The sequence below is a fragment of the Symphalangus syndactylus genome, chromosome Y (assembly GCF_028878055.3).
Source record: "Symphalangus syndactylus isolate Jambi chromosome Y, NHGRI_mSymSyn1-v2.1_pri, whole genome shotgun sequence".
Taxonomy (NCBI): Eukaryota; Metazoa; Chordata; class Mammalia; order Primates; family Hylobatidae; genus Symphalangus; species Symphalangus syndactylus.
In genome coordinates this window covers 21,170,297-21,187,821 of record NC_072448.2, presented here as the reverse complement: position 1 = coordinate 21,187,821, position 17,525 = coordinate 21,170,297, and the positions used below count along the sequence as shown (strand labels likewise).

Sequence of the window (17,525 nt, the reverse complement as noted above, 5' to 3'; positions counted from 1 at the left end):
CACTGTTCTCAGAAAATAACTTCCATATCAATATCCGGGGATGTGACAGAGCAGGTCTTCATCATGAGTAGTAACACTGGGTGTCCAAACCACTACTCAGGTGGGCCTGAATTCCCAGCCATTTTCCCTCCCTGGACACACCCATTTTGGGCTCACCCATTTTGCAATCTCTTCACATTTCCTCCCCTGTGAGCCCAGTGTGGTTCTCCAGATTCCCTGTGTAGTGGCCTCTCTGGTCTGGTGGGGCAGGGCGGGGCAGGGCAGTGTGAGTGATGATGGCAGAGGGCAGAAAGCATGTCAGGGAAGCCTGGGATCATTGTAACAAAAAATGATGGGCCAGGGACAGCCCATCAGGGAGGACGTAGAGAGGGGCCTTGGGAGGATATCTGTGTGGAGGGTGAGAGGGCCCTGGTTGAGCCCAAACTGAGCCCCAAGTGGTAGCCGGCCTCAGGCATCAGCCGGTGAGGGATGATGAGACAGCTGCCACTTGAGCCTTGCTTCTCATCCACTGACCTTAGACACTTCCTCCTCTTAGGAGGCTTAAGGTGCCCCACTCCTAAAATGTGGGTGTTATAGTTCTTTGACGGCCATTTCTCCGCCAGCCCATGGATGGCCTGGGATTGCTCACTGCAGTCACCTCCCTGAGGCTTGGATTCTCCATGTGGGGCACAACTCCAGGAATCAAAGGCCTCTCAGGCCCCGGCCCTAGACTGCACACCTGGCCTCCTCTCTGTTCCCTCTCTAATGGCCTCCCTCCCTTGGGAAGTACTGCAGGGGATTGAGCTACAGGCTCTGGCTGATGATCTCGGGGACTGCAGAAGTGGGTACAGGTCAGTTCAGGTCATGGCTCAAAGCCAATTCCCCACAGCCCAAGGAATGACCAGCAAGATCTTTTCCCATGATGCCCTACCTCGGCGGCTGCCTCAGCAATCCTGCCAGAATGTGGGCAGTCATGGTCAGCCAACCAGCTGAAGAAGCTCTGGTGCTCTGCCTGCAGCTGGAGGCTTGACCTTCATGATCCCACAACAACTAGACTGCAGTGGAATGAGACATCCTGTATCCTGGAGAGAGAGGAGTCAGGAAGTTTCATGCCAGACCTACCCTCCCACACACCAGGTCCCCTACCATGCTGGGAGGCACTCCTTACCCAGGACGCCAATGCAATACTCCTGAATGATCACTTCATTGTGGAAGTAAACATTGTGATAAAAGGAAAACTTTATCCTGCCCCTGGTACCCGGGACAGTGGAGTTCCTCCCCTTACCTGGCCAAGAAGGACATAGAGGACGTACTTAAAGGACCATTTCATGTAGCTGGGGTGAGGTGACCTGTTAGCTGGGCTGAAGCATGAGTTTCTCCTTCCCAGCTATCTCACTGAGACACCCCCGGGTCCCAGGGGTACCTCAACCTGACCCGGACACCAGACTCTTCCCAAAGCCTCAGGCTCCTTAGCCCGACCTGCAAATCCATCATGTAGCTTAGCAGGACTTCATCATCATTTGTGATCCCGGCCAACATCTGGCTGTGCTACACAATCTGCCTCTGGTCAAGGAGCCGCCAGATGATTGGGTGGGCATACAAGGAAACACCCTGCAACCTTGCAAGAGCACGGAGAGTGGGGGGCAGGATACCTTCCCTTCCAGGTCCTCTGTCTCTGTCTGGCGTGGGGGGGCACCATCACAGCTGTGGTGGTCTTGGTGGCGGGTGGAGGCAGGCCCAGACAGCTTTCGCTGACCAGGGGCTGGCACTGAAGAAGTGGGCAGGCGGCTGGGGGCCGCTGTTGTGGTGTGAGGCGACTACTTGCTCAGGGTTTCTGAGCTGCTGGAGGCCCTCGTGTGCTGGGTGCTGGACAGGCTCTGCTGCTGTCTGGGTGTGCGGTCTCTCCTTCTCCTGGTCTCCCTGAGGGGTGCACGTGTCCACCCCACGGATCCACTGTGGGTAGAAGTAGCTGCAGGGCTGTGCCTGGCTCTCCCCAGGGAGCTCGAGTGGTTTCAAGGGAGGTTACATATGCTCAGGGCCTAAACATCTTTGCGTGCAGCGCTGGCAGGGGGAAGAAATTGTCTGGGGAGATAGTGCCTGCCTTGCAGAGGACAGCAATCCCATGCACAGTGAAACCGAGTCTCGAGCACCTTGTGTTTCTGGGGTAAGCCTGCAGGACACAGGCACGGGGAGCAGGGAAGTTCCATGGCTGGCATGGGCATGCAGACTCCCCTTCCTCCAGGGACTTTCCCAGTGAAACGTATCCTTCAACTTCCTGCTCTTATGAAGGGTCCTTGGCGCTGCTATTCTCCCTCGTGAGTGCTGTGCTTGGCTTCCTGGCCCTACCACGTGCCCTCAGGGCACATGCAATTAAGCTGCCCTCGTACCTGCATGCGCCTGTTCTCGATTCCCCTCGTTGTCCCCCATGTCCTGAATCCTGGCTGACCCCCGGTGCCTACCACCCTGTTTCCCCCAACCCCGCTCCCGGGAGCTCAGCGCCCATCCCCTGCTGCCAGCCATCCCGAATTGGCAGCTGCAAGGATATGGCTCTGGCCCAGAAGCCGGGGATGCCCTGCGGCCTGGGACATTCACGTAGCCCAGCTCCAAGTGAAGGACGTCCAGCGAGTCTGTTGCTGGCCGGGGCGTACTGGGGCCAGGGCCAGGCCGTGCCTGCAGGTCCTCCTGCTGCGGCTCCACACTGGCCTCCTCCTTGGCCACCACCTCCATCTCTGCAGTGATGACATCCCCCACTAGCATGCCTCTTCCCCCAGGGTTGCCTCCCTGCTCTGGGCACAGGCCGACCTCTCCTGCACAGCCTCCAGCCTTAACATGGTGCCCTCCTTGAGGCTCCCACAGAGCAAAGCCTGTGCCACCCACCCCACACCCCCCGGGGCCCCTCGACTCTGGAGACGACTCCCGGAGAGGCGTGCGGGCCTTGCCGTGCTGAGAAGCACGCCCCACGCCTATGTGGAACAGGGTTCCGGAGGAGCCCCACAGGGCCCTTAGCCCGCCACACTCAGAATGGGGCTCAGATACCCAGCAGGGTTAGCTGCGCACAGCAGCCCTGGAGTTGGAGGCCAAGGCCCTGGCTTCCAGAGCCCCGCTAGCAGGCACCACGGCCACCGCTGTACTTGCGAGAGCCTCTGCGCCAGCAAGGCAGTGCACGCGGGTCACTGGATTGGCGACTATGGCAGTTGGCCTCCGGTGTTCCCAGGGCACAGGATGAGAAGTCCTTTGGAATGCCCCTGTGAGTACAGCATCCTCAGGGAGGAACCATGAAACTCAGTCTGTATTTGCCTAGACCTGGGAGAGAGAATTCTTGCAGGGTTTCAGCTTCTGGTGCAGACGAATTCCACCTCAGCAGTGTACCAGTCGACTTTAGTCCCACGCACCCGCCCTGCCCCAATCCCCCAAAGCCACCGCCGCTGCCCTCACCCCAGCGGGCAGCGCTGGTCCCTCTCTCTCTCCCCTCTGTTTCGGCAATATTCAGTACCAACAGCCTATCCTGCCTAATGAAGTGAGATGTTTCATGTGTTCCCTGTGGTTTAATGTCTCGCCACACTCAGGAGGACCACAATTCCAAAGGGCTCCCGTCTCCTGCGTGCCTGAATCCACCGCCACCTGGCACAAGGCACAAGCGGCATCTCAGAAGAGTTACCGCGAGAGGATGGAGCTGCAGGCCAGCCAGGGGCGGGGCGCCTCAGGACACGCAGGCAGCCTTCGCAACAACTGGCCGACGCCCACCGCCTTCGCAATGATTGGCCGCTGGAGGTAGGCGGGATTTCCGGGCACGTCTTCCGGCGTCCGTCCCTCTCAGGTTAGCGCCTGGCGTCGTTCGTGCGGTTGGCCCTGTGGTGTTCCGAAGCCGGATCCGTACGACCTGAGGGCCAGGCGAACCTCAGGCTCTTTGTCCGACTAAAAAGCGCCGTATTTGCTGTTGCTCTGGACAGCTCGGTCTCTCGGCAAGAATAGAAAGCAAAGGTTTGGGATTTTGTCTATACAAGGGGAGGGGTTTGCTATGTGTGGGTGTTGAATTACGGGAGGAGACAGTGGGGAGAGAACTCCTTAGTGCTATTAAGAAACTCATTTTCGTTGCACTCATTGATTTTTCTTGAGGATTCTACCTTTAACTACCTACTATGTCCGACTAGTTGTGGGAGATGGTGCTAAGGCGCCATTGTTTTCATGTGCACTTTTTGTTAAAGCGGGTTTTCTCTGTGAATGTGGTCATAATTCAAAATACAGGCAATAGACTTAACCACTGCGATTAAAAAGTTACACTTTTGGTTAGCACATGTCACGTGTCTGATTTGCTTGGAAGAAATTATCAAATTTGGACATAAATGGTGTAACTTTAGGGTATGTAGAAATATGGGGCCATAAATAATCTCAGTTTAGCCTTTAATTGTCTCCTTCGTTGTAGGGCAGTATTTGAAACATGTTTCATGTATCTTTGGCACCGTAAATAATTTAAACCGAATAAGTGGGTATAATCGAGATAAATGGAGTTAGGTAGCCTAAAACGGGAACAAAATTGATGCGCTTAAGTTATTCTGTTAACCTGGCACACTGACTTACTCCTGTAATCCTAGCATTTTGGGAAGTGGAGGTCGGAGGATGGCTTGAGGTCAGGAGTTTGAGACCAGCCTGGGTAACATAATGGACTCTTTCATTGCTATTTTCGCATCAGGGACTGGTTTAGCGGAAGACAATTTTTCCTCAAACAAGGGTTGCGCAGGGGAAGAAGGCGGCGAGGTGGACACGTTTGGGAGTGGGGGCTGGCGGCAGGTCCCCAAGGGGCACGTGGTGGGGCGGGTCTTCCGGTAGGAGCCATGTGACAGAGGACAGGTGGGGCAGTGGGGCTGCCACGGGGACAGGGAGGGGCAGCGAGGGAGTAGGGAGGATGGTTTCCGGATAAAACTGTACCACCTCAGGTCATCCTCAGGCGTAAGTTACATTCTCCACAGACAGGTATTACATGTCATCCTCCGGCATCACATTCAAGCCACAGAAAGGTACGGGTTGAAGACTAGGGTTTGAGGATCTTTGACCTATTGTATATTTCAACTCACTAAAAGATTGTAAAAATATTTAAAATATTCTCTCCCGAGAAGATTTTAAGTAGCTTGATTTAATCTTTTATCCAAATATCATGCTGAGTGTGGTGATTCAGCCTTGAAGTCCCATCAGTTTGGTACTCCCAAGCCGGTAGAACACTTGAGCCCAAGATTTGGAGACTCGCTTGGGCAATCTGGGGAAACCCTTGTTTATTTTTAAAAACAGAAAAAATTGCACGGCTGTGGTAGAAAGCCCCTGTAATACTAGCCACTTGGGAAGCTGAGATGTGGGAAGATCAGTTGAGGCTGGGTGGAGGAGGCTGTGGTGAACAGTGCACTTTGGCGACAGGAGATAGGCATCTCAAGAAAGAAGATATTGCAAAACATCACACGGTAGCTCATAAATAGATAGTTTTCAAATAAAATTATTTAAATGGGGGTATTCTTCATATTGCAACTTAGGAAAATTATGATAGCTTTTCTTATCTAATTTTTAGAAATGAGGTTTTTGTCAGGTACAGACTAAAATGCAGCAGTTGTCCATGAAGTTAGTGCCCCTTTGCTCTGAGTGTTACGAATTTTACATATTTGAGGTAAGAAATACTAAAAATATGTCACGCTCGGGAAGGGAATTTTACTTGGATTTTCAACACAGTATGTAATAAGATTTTATATTTTTAGCTTATTTATTTTTACCTAAATATAGATAGTTTTTTACCATTACAGCACAATGGTAGAAGCAGATCGTCCTGGCAAGCTTTTCATTGGTGGCCTCAATAGAGAGACCGATGAGAAAATGCTTAAAGCAGTATTTGGGAAACATGGTCCCATATCAGAAGGTAACTCTTAAAACCGTGCGTGTGTGTGTGTGTATGTGTGTGTGTGTGTGTGTGTGTGTGTGTGTGTATTTTCATATGTATATTTCAACATGTATGTTTAAAATCTGTATGTTACGTATATATATATATATATATATGTTTTGAAAAGATATATTTTTTTCAAAGTTCATTGTATACCTACATTAAAATGCCTTATCTGTTTTAAACTCTTATTTTGTAGTACCTGTTTGATATTTGGAAAATTCTCATAGTACCAGGTTAAGGTTCTATGGAAAGGATAACCTACTATGTAGAAAGGAAAATGAGGAAAAGTAAATGTGTTGTGGAGTTCAGGAACAAACTGGAATAAAACAGACTGACTATAGGGGTGGCTCAGTATTAAGAACAATAATAGTGACGTGAAATGCAATTATTTTTTAGTTTGATGTAATAACTTTCAGATGGTTAGCACCTTGATGAGTCCGTTATATTAATGTAAAATGTTTTCATGTATTTGAGTTCTTTTGATAAAGGATCGAACCAGCAAATGCAGAGGCTTTGCATTTATTACTTTTGAGAACCCTGCAGATGCTAAGAATGCTGCCAAAGATATGAATGGAAAGGTAAGAGTCCCTTATTATGAATATTCTTACTCTGTTCTTCAATTAACAGTATTTCTGGGTCCTTTTAATATTACTAAACTTTCGAAGATAGTAGAATGTCATATGAAGCCATCCTCTTCTTTGTGCCATATACCTGCAAGTGTAGTTGGAAGGGTATTGGAATTAACATTATATAAATTAATTTATGGTAACCTTTTTCTATGTTTGTATTTCAGTATGAGTGTAAATAGATTTTAAAAGGTTTCGAAGAGCTTTAAAACTTATAAGGAACCCTCATGTAAATGATAGTAATAAGTCAATATTTATTACATGCTGTTAATTGAAGTACTTCCAATTCATGGAAATACTTTTAGAGCATAGACAAACTGTAGATTGATATCTAGACAGACTCACAAGAAGGAAAGATTCTTTCTTTCTTGAAGAATATATTTTCTGAAAATATATTCTTGAGAAAGTATATTTAAATAAGACCTTTACATTTAAGGAAATGTTAAGTAGTTGAGAATAGAAAATAATATGAGAACATTGAAGTCAGATAACAGAAGAAGTAACTGACATTTTTGCCGCATCCTTGCTTTTTCTCCTAAGGACACTTCTTTCCTGTCACCAGAGTGAGTTACGTAACATGAATACCTAATGACTCCTTTCTCCAGTGTGTTTGAGGACTTGTTTTGATTCAACCAATGGTCTCCTGTCCTGTTGAGTCTTAAATCTAGGGATTGTGTGTTTAGTAAAGCGTTAAACTTTCATGTAACTATATTAATTATTGAATTCCTTTACATTGTAGTCAAGATCATTTCCTTCTGTGCCCTTTAGTGCTTCTTTGCTTTATGACATTATCCCCATCATGCCCTGCATGGTGGCTCCTGCATGTAATCCCAGCACACTGGGCGGCCGAGAAGGGCAGGTCACAAGGTCAGGAGAACGAAACCATAATGGCCAACGTGGTGAAACCCTGTCTCTACTAAAATCCAAAAGAAAGGAAAATTAGCCACATCTGGTTGTGTGCGCCTATAGTTCCAGCTACTCAGTAGGCTGAGGCAGGGAGGCAGAGGTTGCAGTGAGCCGAGATCACGCCGATGCACTCCAGGCTGGCCACAGAGCAAGAATCCGTCTGAAAAGTAAATAAGTAAATAAAATGAAAAAGTTAACATTATCCCAATCTGTTTTTAGCTCCTGTTAGTCTTTACGCTGTCCCCAAAATGTTTTTTGGACTTCTTGAGAATTGTCCTTCCCCTCGTATGTCTCAGAAATAATAATTGATGCTTCAAAAACAATATAGATTTCATATTTTCTTCCTCATTGCATATTGTAGGTATTTTGTACTCACTGTACTATATATTAATATATTGATTGTGAAATTGTATATATTGCATATTTAAGTCTTCCTAATTGCTTTTATTTCTGTTACATCTAGCACACTTCCTGGCACATAGCAGAAAGTACATTTTTATTCACTCTTATAAATTAATATTTTAAGCTGTGGTAGAAACCGAAAGTTGCTTTTGGTTCATGGCTTTGTGGTAGGTATGGAGATAATTTTGACTTATGTATAGAAATCTATGATAATTTATTTTTTCCCTCAAGTTTTCAAGCAAAACAGCAGATAATTTGTGAAAAGTTTTTGTTCGTTTGTTTGTTTTTTAAGATGGAGACTCGCTGTGTCCCTAGGCTGGATCGGAGTGGGGCCGTCTTGGCTTACTGCAACCTCCGCCTCCCGGGTTCAAGCGATTCTCCTGCCTCTGCCTCTGAGTACCAGGGGCTACAGAGGCGCGCCACCACGCCCAGCTAATTTTTGTACTTTGAGTGGGGATAGGGTTTCACCCTGTTGGCCAGGATGGGCTGTATCTCTTCACCTCATAATCCACCTGCCTCAGCCTCCCAAAGTGTTGGGATTACAGGTGTGAGCCACCACACCCGGCCAATGTTATTTCTAAATTACTTCATCTCACATATTTTATTGTGTTAAATATGAATGTTGTATGCACATAAATGTTAAGATAGCCAGTAAAGGAGATTCTTAGAGTTTTCAGGTGGAATTAACAGTTAAGGAATTTTGGCTGACTTGAGAACACGGGGAAGGAAGCAGCCATGGGCAAATCTGGGGAAAATATTTTGAGCCCAGAAATAACGAAAGAAGTTTCAAGGTAGGAACAACTGGCGATGTGGCTTCAAGAGGTCTTGTCAGGGATTTAAGTCCTTCCTCCAAATAACAAAAGCCATGTAATTTTTAAATCTCGTTATTAGCTGAACTGCTTTCAAAAATTGCTGTGGCCTGTAGAAAAGATTACAGTGAAAAATGTTATTGTGAAGTTAATTAGGATATTTAAGCATTTCTGAGAAATTACATGAAGTACTATATTACGAATTGTTTTTTAGGGGCACATCTAAGGCAATATAAGAAATGAGTAAGGCAATATAAGAAATGAATAAGGCAAAAATCTTTAATGAGATCAAACAAGGATCACATTTACAGAAACATTTTTAGAGTAAATGTAGAATTGTAAATCATATGGGGACATTTTATGTAAGTGTTAGCAAATCCAACAAGAAACAACTTATAATGACTAATGTGACTAATCATTCTGAAAAAGTAAGCTCATTTTTTAAAAAGGACACAGGTTTCGTTGGGACAGTGAAACTTTAAATGAGTGATGTGAATACAAAGATGAAGTGGATTATATATTGTAAAAAACAGATGTGCCCCATTCCTCCATAGAATGTGTGATGGGTGAATCTTTTTTTAGGTTTGAGTTTTTTTTTTTTTTTTTTTAATAATGGAGAAGTTTTCAAGGAATTTGAATAATTGAATTTGTGTTTGATCCCTTAATGGAAGGCATGTGCTCAGTAAATGTCTCAAATTTGGCATTGCGAAAGATGTGTTCATTTTAGGAGTAAAATAATTTCCTTTTGGAGAGAATACCTCAAATTGAACTATAGTTGATGCAAAAATGTTTGTAAAATGTGCTTACGTTAAATGTGCCAGTGGTAACTGATAGTACCGTTAATACTTGTAGTGTTTGGATGGAAAAGCAATAAAAGTAGAACAAGCCAAGAAACCATCTTTTCAAAGTGGTGGTAGGTGGAGACCACCAGCTTCCTCAAGAAACAGAAGCCCTTATGGAAGTCTGAGATCTGCAAGAGGAAGTAGTGAAGGAAGAAGAGGGTGGCTTCCCTCCCATGAAGGACACTTAGGTAATGTTTTAAAATATAAAGATGGAACCATAGGACTGAAAGAAAATAAGGTTGAAGATATCGAAATTTCTCAATTTTTTTATTTCCTTTATGGACAGAAAATTAACTTATTGATAAAAAGCAAAATTATTTGTGAGTACTAAAGGTGTATTATAAGAATGATTGAAGTAATATCTAAAATTTGTTTTAAAATTGTAATAAGTTTGCATTGAAGTAACACACAATTCAAACTGAGTTGTGTTTATGAATGCTGATTGCCTGTACTTAACCGGTTTTCTGCAGAACTCATTTATGTGGATTATATTTTAAGAGTTTTCTACTTTGGGGCCCAGAACTTCATATCAGTTGTATTATCAAAGGACGATGTAATACTTAAAACTTTCCAACAGGAAAAAGTAACTCAGTACTTAAGATTGATTTTGCAGTATTTGTTTCCTTGTGTATACACGTGCCAACATCTATGCAAATCTATTGCTTTGTAATTTTGATAGGGAGAGTTTGTACATTGGTCCGCCATAAAGCATTTTCAATTTAAGAAATGCAGAACTTTAATTTCTGAAAAGAGTCTGTGACTCTGGAAAGGTGTAAAAACGACTGCTTCACAGACACGTATGTACCTTTCTTTGCTGGAGGACGAGTCACTGAAAATGATATTTATTGAGTGATTTACCTAACAGAAATGAGGGGTCCATTTTGACATATAAAAGAAAAACAAACCATCTATTTAAAAAAAAAAGAAAGAAAGAAAAAGCTGTTGCATGGGCTGTGCGAGGTGGCTCACGCCTGTGACCTCAGCACCTGGGGCGTACAGGGCAGGTGGACCAGGAGGTCAGGACTTCCAGACCAGCCTGGCCAACATGGTGAAACCCTGTCTCTCCTAACGATACAAAAAAATGAGCCTGGTTTGGTGGTGTGCACCCGTAATCCCAGCTACTCGGGAGGCTGAGGCAGGAGAATCACGGGAACCTGGGAGGCAAAAGCTGCAGTGAGCCAAGTTTATGCCATTGCACTCCCGCCTGTGTGATAGGGCAACAGTCCATCTCAATAAATAAATAAATAAATAAAGCTGTTGGTTAACTTGTATTATCTATTAACCGACCTTCAAAACTCTAACAATTAACTTGGAGTTTTAATCACCAGATGTGTAATTAAGTGGAGATGTTTTTTCAAGTTGAAATTGCAGTGTTTGCTCCATTTTAAGATGCATAGCTTCATGGTTATTTTGTCTCCATTGATCTTGAGGGTGAGGTTCAATTATACTCTGCCACGTACGAGAATGTGTATATATATTCTAACCTGTAACATCACCTGGCAATTGGCATATATCTACGTTTTTGTAGATATATAAAATACTTTTATATTATTTAACATGCAATTCTTAAAGACTAAAAATTTAGCATAGTCTAATCTGAAAATTAGTGTCTCGTAAGGGAATTTTAAGCATTCTATATTGTGTTCACAGATTTTAGAGACGATGTATTTTCCTGATATGTCACTTCTTGGTATTGGAAATATTTGAGTTTCTTTGGATGGAATTTAGTTTATCTTTATGATATGCTTTGAATATTTTTCCTCATTACAGAATGATATAAACAGTCATTTATCATTTTTCTTTTAATATTTTTATGCATATTATATTCATATATTTTGCGGATAGATTTCTGCCCCCTGTTTTCCCACATCTCTGTCTCATACCAACATATTATGATACTTGAGTATGTTTCTAGATTTTCTACATGGACGTTTATTGCTTGAAGTGTAGTAATATCATGTAGGAATGCTAATTTTATTAGCTTAGACAAATGTGAATTTGTTATAAAATGTAGAAAATATTTGTAAACAACTAAAACTCAGCCATTTAAGAAACAGTGATGTTAGTTAACTAAAAAGATTTTGTTTGAAATACAGATGATGGTGGATACACTCCTGATGTCACGATGAGTTATGCCAGGGGACTCATTGCAGTGAAAAGAGGTCCCTCTTCAAGAAGTGGAGGTCCTCCTCCTAAAAAGTCTGCTCCTTGTGCTGTGGCAAGAAGCAATAGTTGGATGGGAAACCGAGGTAAATGCTACCGCTACCTGACAGAAAGACCATAGTTTTTGTATGAGTAAAAATGAGCTCTTTTACCTGAATGGTTAGCTTTAAATTCATAGAGCAAAAGAGAAGTGACACATACATGAGCGTAACTACTGATTGATAGCTTTTATTATAGTTTCTATCTCACTAGGTACATTTCAGATTTATGTTGAAGGAATACTTGAGCTCCCGATTGCAGACCAAAGAAGTGATTAGAGTGAGGCCAACATTCCTTTTAATCCTGTGTTTGGTAGAAAATTCCCCTTAATTTTTCTAAAAGTTCCTAGCAGTATTCTTTGATGGTAGACTTCTTCATGTAATTAATTCTTCCATTTCCTAGATCCCCTGGAATTGGTCCCCTGGTGTCCCATTCTAAAAATTGCTTGTTCAGTTACTTTGTTGGGTTGGAGTCTTGCCCTTACCAGGTGTGAGTGCACTGGTGAGATGATGGCATACTACAGCCTCAAATTTCTGGGCTCAAGAAATTCTCCTGTTTCAGCCTCCCGAGTTTCTGCAGCTACAGGCGTGCACCACCACACGTAGCTACGTTTTTTTCCTATGTTTTTGTAGAGAGAGGATCTGACTACGTTGTCAAAACTGTTGTTAAAGCCTGGGGCTCAAGCGGTCCAGCTGCCTCAGCCTTCCACACTCACTCACAGTGTGAGCCGCTGAGCCTGGCCATCCAGGTTCTGAGACCTCAGTAATGCGTATGTGCAAGGCATACTCACTGCTTATATGAAGATTCAAAAGAACCACAAGAGCATTTAGCAGACAAGGAGTCATTGGGCTGAAATATTATTTAAAAATAAATTTAAGGCTTGAAAGGTAGACATGTAGGAGTCCAAAATTCTTAAATTAAGTGGATATCACAGAAATGCAGAGTTGTGAAATACAGGTGTATGGAAGTCAATAATTGAGATTGTACCACGATGTTTAAGCATTAACCCAGGATCCTTAGTGTAAGATTTGAAATTGTTTGAGGAGAGCATTGAGAACTAAGCAACATGAGGTGAGCAGTAGCATTGAATAGAAGTAATATGTTTGAGAAGGCGAATTGTAAGACTGCAGACTGAGCAGAAGAAAACAAGACAGTAAAGACAAGTTCTTAGCAAGGAGGTTTAGGCAGAACAAATTAAAGTTCTTACTTAGTCCTCCATCCTAATATGGAGGAAATTAAAAACTGCCGTTTTCAATTTTACATTTCGTATGTAGAGTGTCGGTGAATGGAGGTATTTATTGGCTTCAGGATACCCAAGCCAACACATTTCCATTGGGAAATTAGCCAGTGAAGGTATCATATGTGAAACACTGACCTCTAAGGAATAGCAAGTGAAGAGTACCTTAAAGGAGAAAATTTTCTATTTTGAAATGGCAACAATGTTGTAATGACCCCTTTCATAGCATTGCTTATTGCAGTAAAAGCAAATCTTGGCCATCATTAGAAAATCTTCACTAGTCCATTTTAATTTGTCAACATTGAAGATAGAGCCAACCAGCTAGAGATGAGGGAGAACTTTTATGTAAACATTTAGCATATAGGCGTTCAAAGGTAGCTGTATTTATGTGTATGTGAGATGGACTGAATGATATTGGGAAATTCACTTTCTTCGGCTGAGAAAGGACAATGTATGTAAACTTTAAAATCAGTGAAGAGTTTGATGGTTTTACATGTTTTCCCTGTGTCATGAGTAGTCGTCAGTAATTCATATGAAAAGGCAAATAATAAGTAAGTAGTTATTAACCACTACAAATGAACTTCTACCTAAGAATTAATGTTCGGCTTCAGCTTCATTGGAAGAACTGGCCTTGTGGGAGCCTTTGGATTATCCAGAGCCATAAGAAGCATTCACAGTATCATGACTGTCTAGTAATTTAGGAAACAAAGAACGGAGTCACAGAAGAAATAATTTTAAAAAGTTATTTGAGAGAAGAGAAAATAGTGTTTCAGGTTTGGTGTTCTTTACATAATGTTCCATCATTTTAATGTTGAAGGTCCCATATCACGAAGAAGAGAGAATTATGGAGTTCCTCCACGCCGAGTAACAATCTCTTCCTGGAGAAATGGTCATATGTCACCGAGAGATGATGGTTATGCAACTAAGGATAGGTAAAGGAAAAATTAAAAAACACAGTTGATTTTTTTTTTTTACTGTTTTGATGAAATTCACGTAACAAAATTAAATATTATAAGGTAAACAGTTAAGTGGTGGTTAGTACATTCTGTGTCATGCAACAACTACTTCCATCAAGTTCCAAAACATTTTCATCACTCCAATTTGAAACTCCAGCTACCAGTTAGGCAGTCCCTTCCGTTTTCTCCCTTTCCTCAGCTGCTAGCAAACACCAATCTGTGTTCTGCCTCTGAACTTACCTGTTGTGGGTATTTAATGTTAACGTGCTCAAACACGACATGACTTTTTGTGTTTGTCTCCTTTCCTTTTGCGTGATGTCCTGAAGGTTCATTTACATCATAGCACTTCACTTCTTCCACAGGCTGTTAAGCCATTATTTGATCTGGGATGTTTCCACCCCAGTATTTCTATGCACCAATATGTGTTTGAGTACACTTATTCAATTCTGGGTGTATATGAGTGGAATTGCTTGGTCCTGTGATAATTATGTTTGTTTTCTTGAGGAACCACCACATTTCTCCATGGTAGCTGCATCGTTTTCCATTCCAACCAGCATTGTATCAGCGTTCCAATTTACCTACATCCTCTCAATCACTTGTTATTTCCTGCTTTTTAAAATTTACTGCCATTCCAGTCTGTGTGTGAAATATGTTACCTTGTTTTGGATTTGAAATGCATTTTCTGCACCCATTAACTCATCACGCACATGTACCCTAGAACTTAAAGTATAATAAAAAAAAAAGAAATGCACTTTCTGAATCACTGAATATGAATGTCCATCCCATGCGCTTTTTGAGCATTCATTTGCCTATTTTATTTGGAGAAATATCTGTTTAGATGTTTGGCCTTTTAATTTTCTTTAAGTTGTAAGTTAGTCATATATTGGATACTAGAAGTTGAAAATTTAAAATTTGTTGCTTAAACTTACGCGCACAGAAATCATCCAAGTTCCCGAGAAACTAGGGATTATTCTCCACCATCTAGAGGCGATGCATACCGTGATTATGGTCATTCTACTCGGGATGAGCATGCCTCCAGAGGATATAGGTACTGTAACTTTTTCTGGATTTGTCAAATAGATTTCTTAAATTGTTCATTCCAGCTAACATTGTATCAGGGCTCCAGTTGATCTACATCCTCTCAAACACTTGCTGTTTCCTGCTTTTTAAAATCTATTGCCCTTCGTGTGTGTGTGTGTGTGTGTGTGTGTGTGTGTGTGTGAAGTGTGGAAGCTCCTTTTGGATTTGAAATGCATTTTCTGAACCACTGATTATGAGTATCTTTTTCATGTGCCTCTTGGGCATTTGGGCATTTTGGGCATTTGGGCTTTTTGGGCATTTTATTTGGGGCAATATTTATTTAGATGTTTGGCAATGTAATTGTGTTTAAGTTGTAATTTAGTTATGTTTTGGACACTAGAAGTTGAAAATTTAAAATTTGTTGCTTAAACTTGTGCACACAGAAATCATGGAAGTTGCCGAGAAACCATGGATTATGCTCCACCACCTAAAGACGATGCATACCGTGATTATGGTCATTCTAGTTGGGATGAATATTCCTCCAGAGGATATAGGTAGTATAATGTTATCTGGATTTATGAAATAGATTTCTTAAATTGTTCGTTCTGACATTAAAAAACTTTTCTTTTTCAATTTAGTTATTGCGATGGCTACAGCGAGGCCCGTGGTAGAGATCACTCCGAACATGTAGGTGGAAGTTCTTATAGAGATGCATTTCAGAGATATGGTAAGGGTCCAGGATGGATTTGTAAATTACAGAATTTTATTTAATAGACCAGATTGTTATTTTAATGAAATTCTAAGGAAAATTATAAAGGACATATGCAACATGTTTAAGTATTGAGTATTCATAACAGTATAAAGCATAGGGAATGATATGAAGGTGAGAACTTCAGTTCACGTTAAGAAAATGTGACTCAACATTTACTTTAGAATGAAGGTTGTTAAGCTTCAAAATAATGCTCTTACACTTCTTTTAAATAAAACCTTCTGACCATTGAAGGCTTGATTAATATCCTGTCAACAAAGGCAGAGGAAAGCAGATATTTCCAAATAGTACTTTAATTCATGCTTTAATGATAGCAGTAAAAATGTTTAAACGTAGTCCAACATACTATTTTATCAACCCTGCAGGGGCCTCTCATGGTGCACCACCTGCACGAGGGCCTCGGATGTCTTATGATGGAAGCACCTGCCATGCATATGGTAATAAAGGAGATAGATATGGCAGAAGTCGGGAGAGTTACTCAAGGAGCTGTGGTGATTTTTATTACGGCGATCGTGAGCATGTTTGCGGAAAAGGCCGAAGGAATCTGCCTTCCTGCTCCTCGTGAAGCTTATGGTAGCTCAAGTTATGTGGCATGTACAGTAGATGGTGGGGAAAGTGGATCTGCAAAAGGAGACCTAAGTAGATATTAAAGCAAGTGTTCCAAATAATAGTTACTGCATGCCAAACCTTGTTTGCAAATCAGAAATTGAAATGTTATTTCTGCATCGTTACCTGCGTATTACTAAGAGAAACATATTGGTTTTGTGGAGAGAGGTAGATACTAACTTCCTCCATGAATGTTTTGAGGTATTCAAAGGAAAAGGAATTTTTTTCAAAGTGATTTCATACTTGTTGATGCTATTTGAAAAGTGTTTAGATGTAATATCTACCTTACAATTTTCACAATAAAATTTTACATGTAATGCGAAGTGCCTGGTGTTATTGGTTAGCGGCAAATGCTTAAAGCAAATTCAATAGGGGAGTAAATTGTGTAGTTCGTTGTACATTTCCCTTTGTTTCTTTGAACACAGATACAAAATTAAGCATCTGTTATGTCCCCCTTGCAGGCTGCTCAAGTTTTCTAATTAGGCTGTCTCTCTTTAAAAACTAACAAGGTTAAAATGTTTGAGAAGTCTTCAGAAAGACTACAAAACTGTCTGCCTCACCATAAAATGTTTATTTTTTAGAGGAATAGTACAGGTCAAAGGAAATAATTAGATGTCATTGATACTAAAGTTTAAGACATCCGGAACATTCTGGGTGTAGCATTCTGTGATTGAAGGAGGATAATGGTAATGAAACCTTTTTTTTTTTTTTACCTAAATCAGAAGTGAACCAGCCAAGTTTCTCAGATGCATAGCACAATGAATGATAAATGTTTGTAGTTTAAATAGTGGAAAGTAAGTGTTTCGTCTTGTGAGACACTCACATTAATTTTTTCTTGAACATTTTTACAATGGATGTTGTAAGTAATGGTTTAGCAATGCGTTCTTACAAATAGGAATAATCTAGAATGGTTGGCATATTATCAGTTTTTTTTTTTTTTTTTGAGATGGAGTGTATCTTTGTTGCCCAAGCTGGGGTGCAGTGGCTCTGTCTTGGCTTATTGCAACCTCTGCCTTCTGGGTCCAAGCTATTCTCCTGCCTCAGCGTCCTGACTAAGTGGCATTAGATATGTGTACAGCACAGCTGGGCTAATTTTATGTATTTTTAGTGCAGACAGCATTTCACCTTGTTTGCCAGGCTGTTCTTAAAATCCCGATCCACCCTCCTCGGACTCCCGAAGTGCTAAGATTACAGGCATGAGCCACCACTCTCAGCCTATCAGATTTAATTGATGATAGCAATGGAAACACT

The 17,525-nt window shown here is 42.1% G+C and overlaps 1 protein-coding gene across 1 annotated transcript; it reads left to right on the top strand.

Moving 5' to 3' along the window:
* Positions 1 to 3,616: 3,616 nt before the first annotated feature.
* Positions 3,617 to 16,318, top strand: LOC129476740 (RNA-binding motif protein, Y chromosome, family 1 member A1-like). Its single transcript, XM_055269601.1, has 10 exons — positions 3,617 to 3,750; positions 5,763 to 5,875; positions 6,374 to 6,477; positions 9,495 to 9,672; positions 11,581 to 11,733; positions 13,741 to 13,855; positions 14,817 to 14,927; positions 15,343 to 15,453; positions 15,538 to 15,626; positions 16,034 to 16,318. The coding sequence occupies exons 1-10, from the start codon at positions 3,647 to 3,649 to the stop codon at positions 16,231 to 16,233; spliced, it is 1,278 nt and encodes a 425-aa protein (XP_055125576.1). The 5' UTR covers positions 3,617 to 3,646; the 3' UTR covers positions 16,234 to 16,318.
* The last annotated feature ends 1,207 nt before the right edge of the window (positions 16,319 to 17,525 follow it).

What these genes read in the sequence shown, in the direction of transcription:
- LOC129476740 (XM_055269601.1), top strand. Translation starts at nt 3,647, where the DNA reads ATGGAGCTGCAGGCCAGCCAGGGGCGGGGCGCCTCAGGACACGCAGGC. An exon ending in ACATGGTCCCATATCAGAAG is followed by an intron (nt 5,876 to 6,373) that starts GTAACTCTTAAA and finishes CATGTATTTGAG; the next exon opens with TTCTTTTGATAAAGGATCGA. An exon ending in CATGCCTCCAGAGGATATAG is followed by an intron (nt 14,928 to 15,342) that starts GTACTGTAACTT and finishes TTGTGCACACAG; the next exon opens with AAATCATGGAAGTTGCCGAG.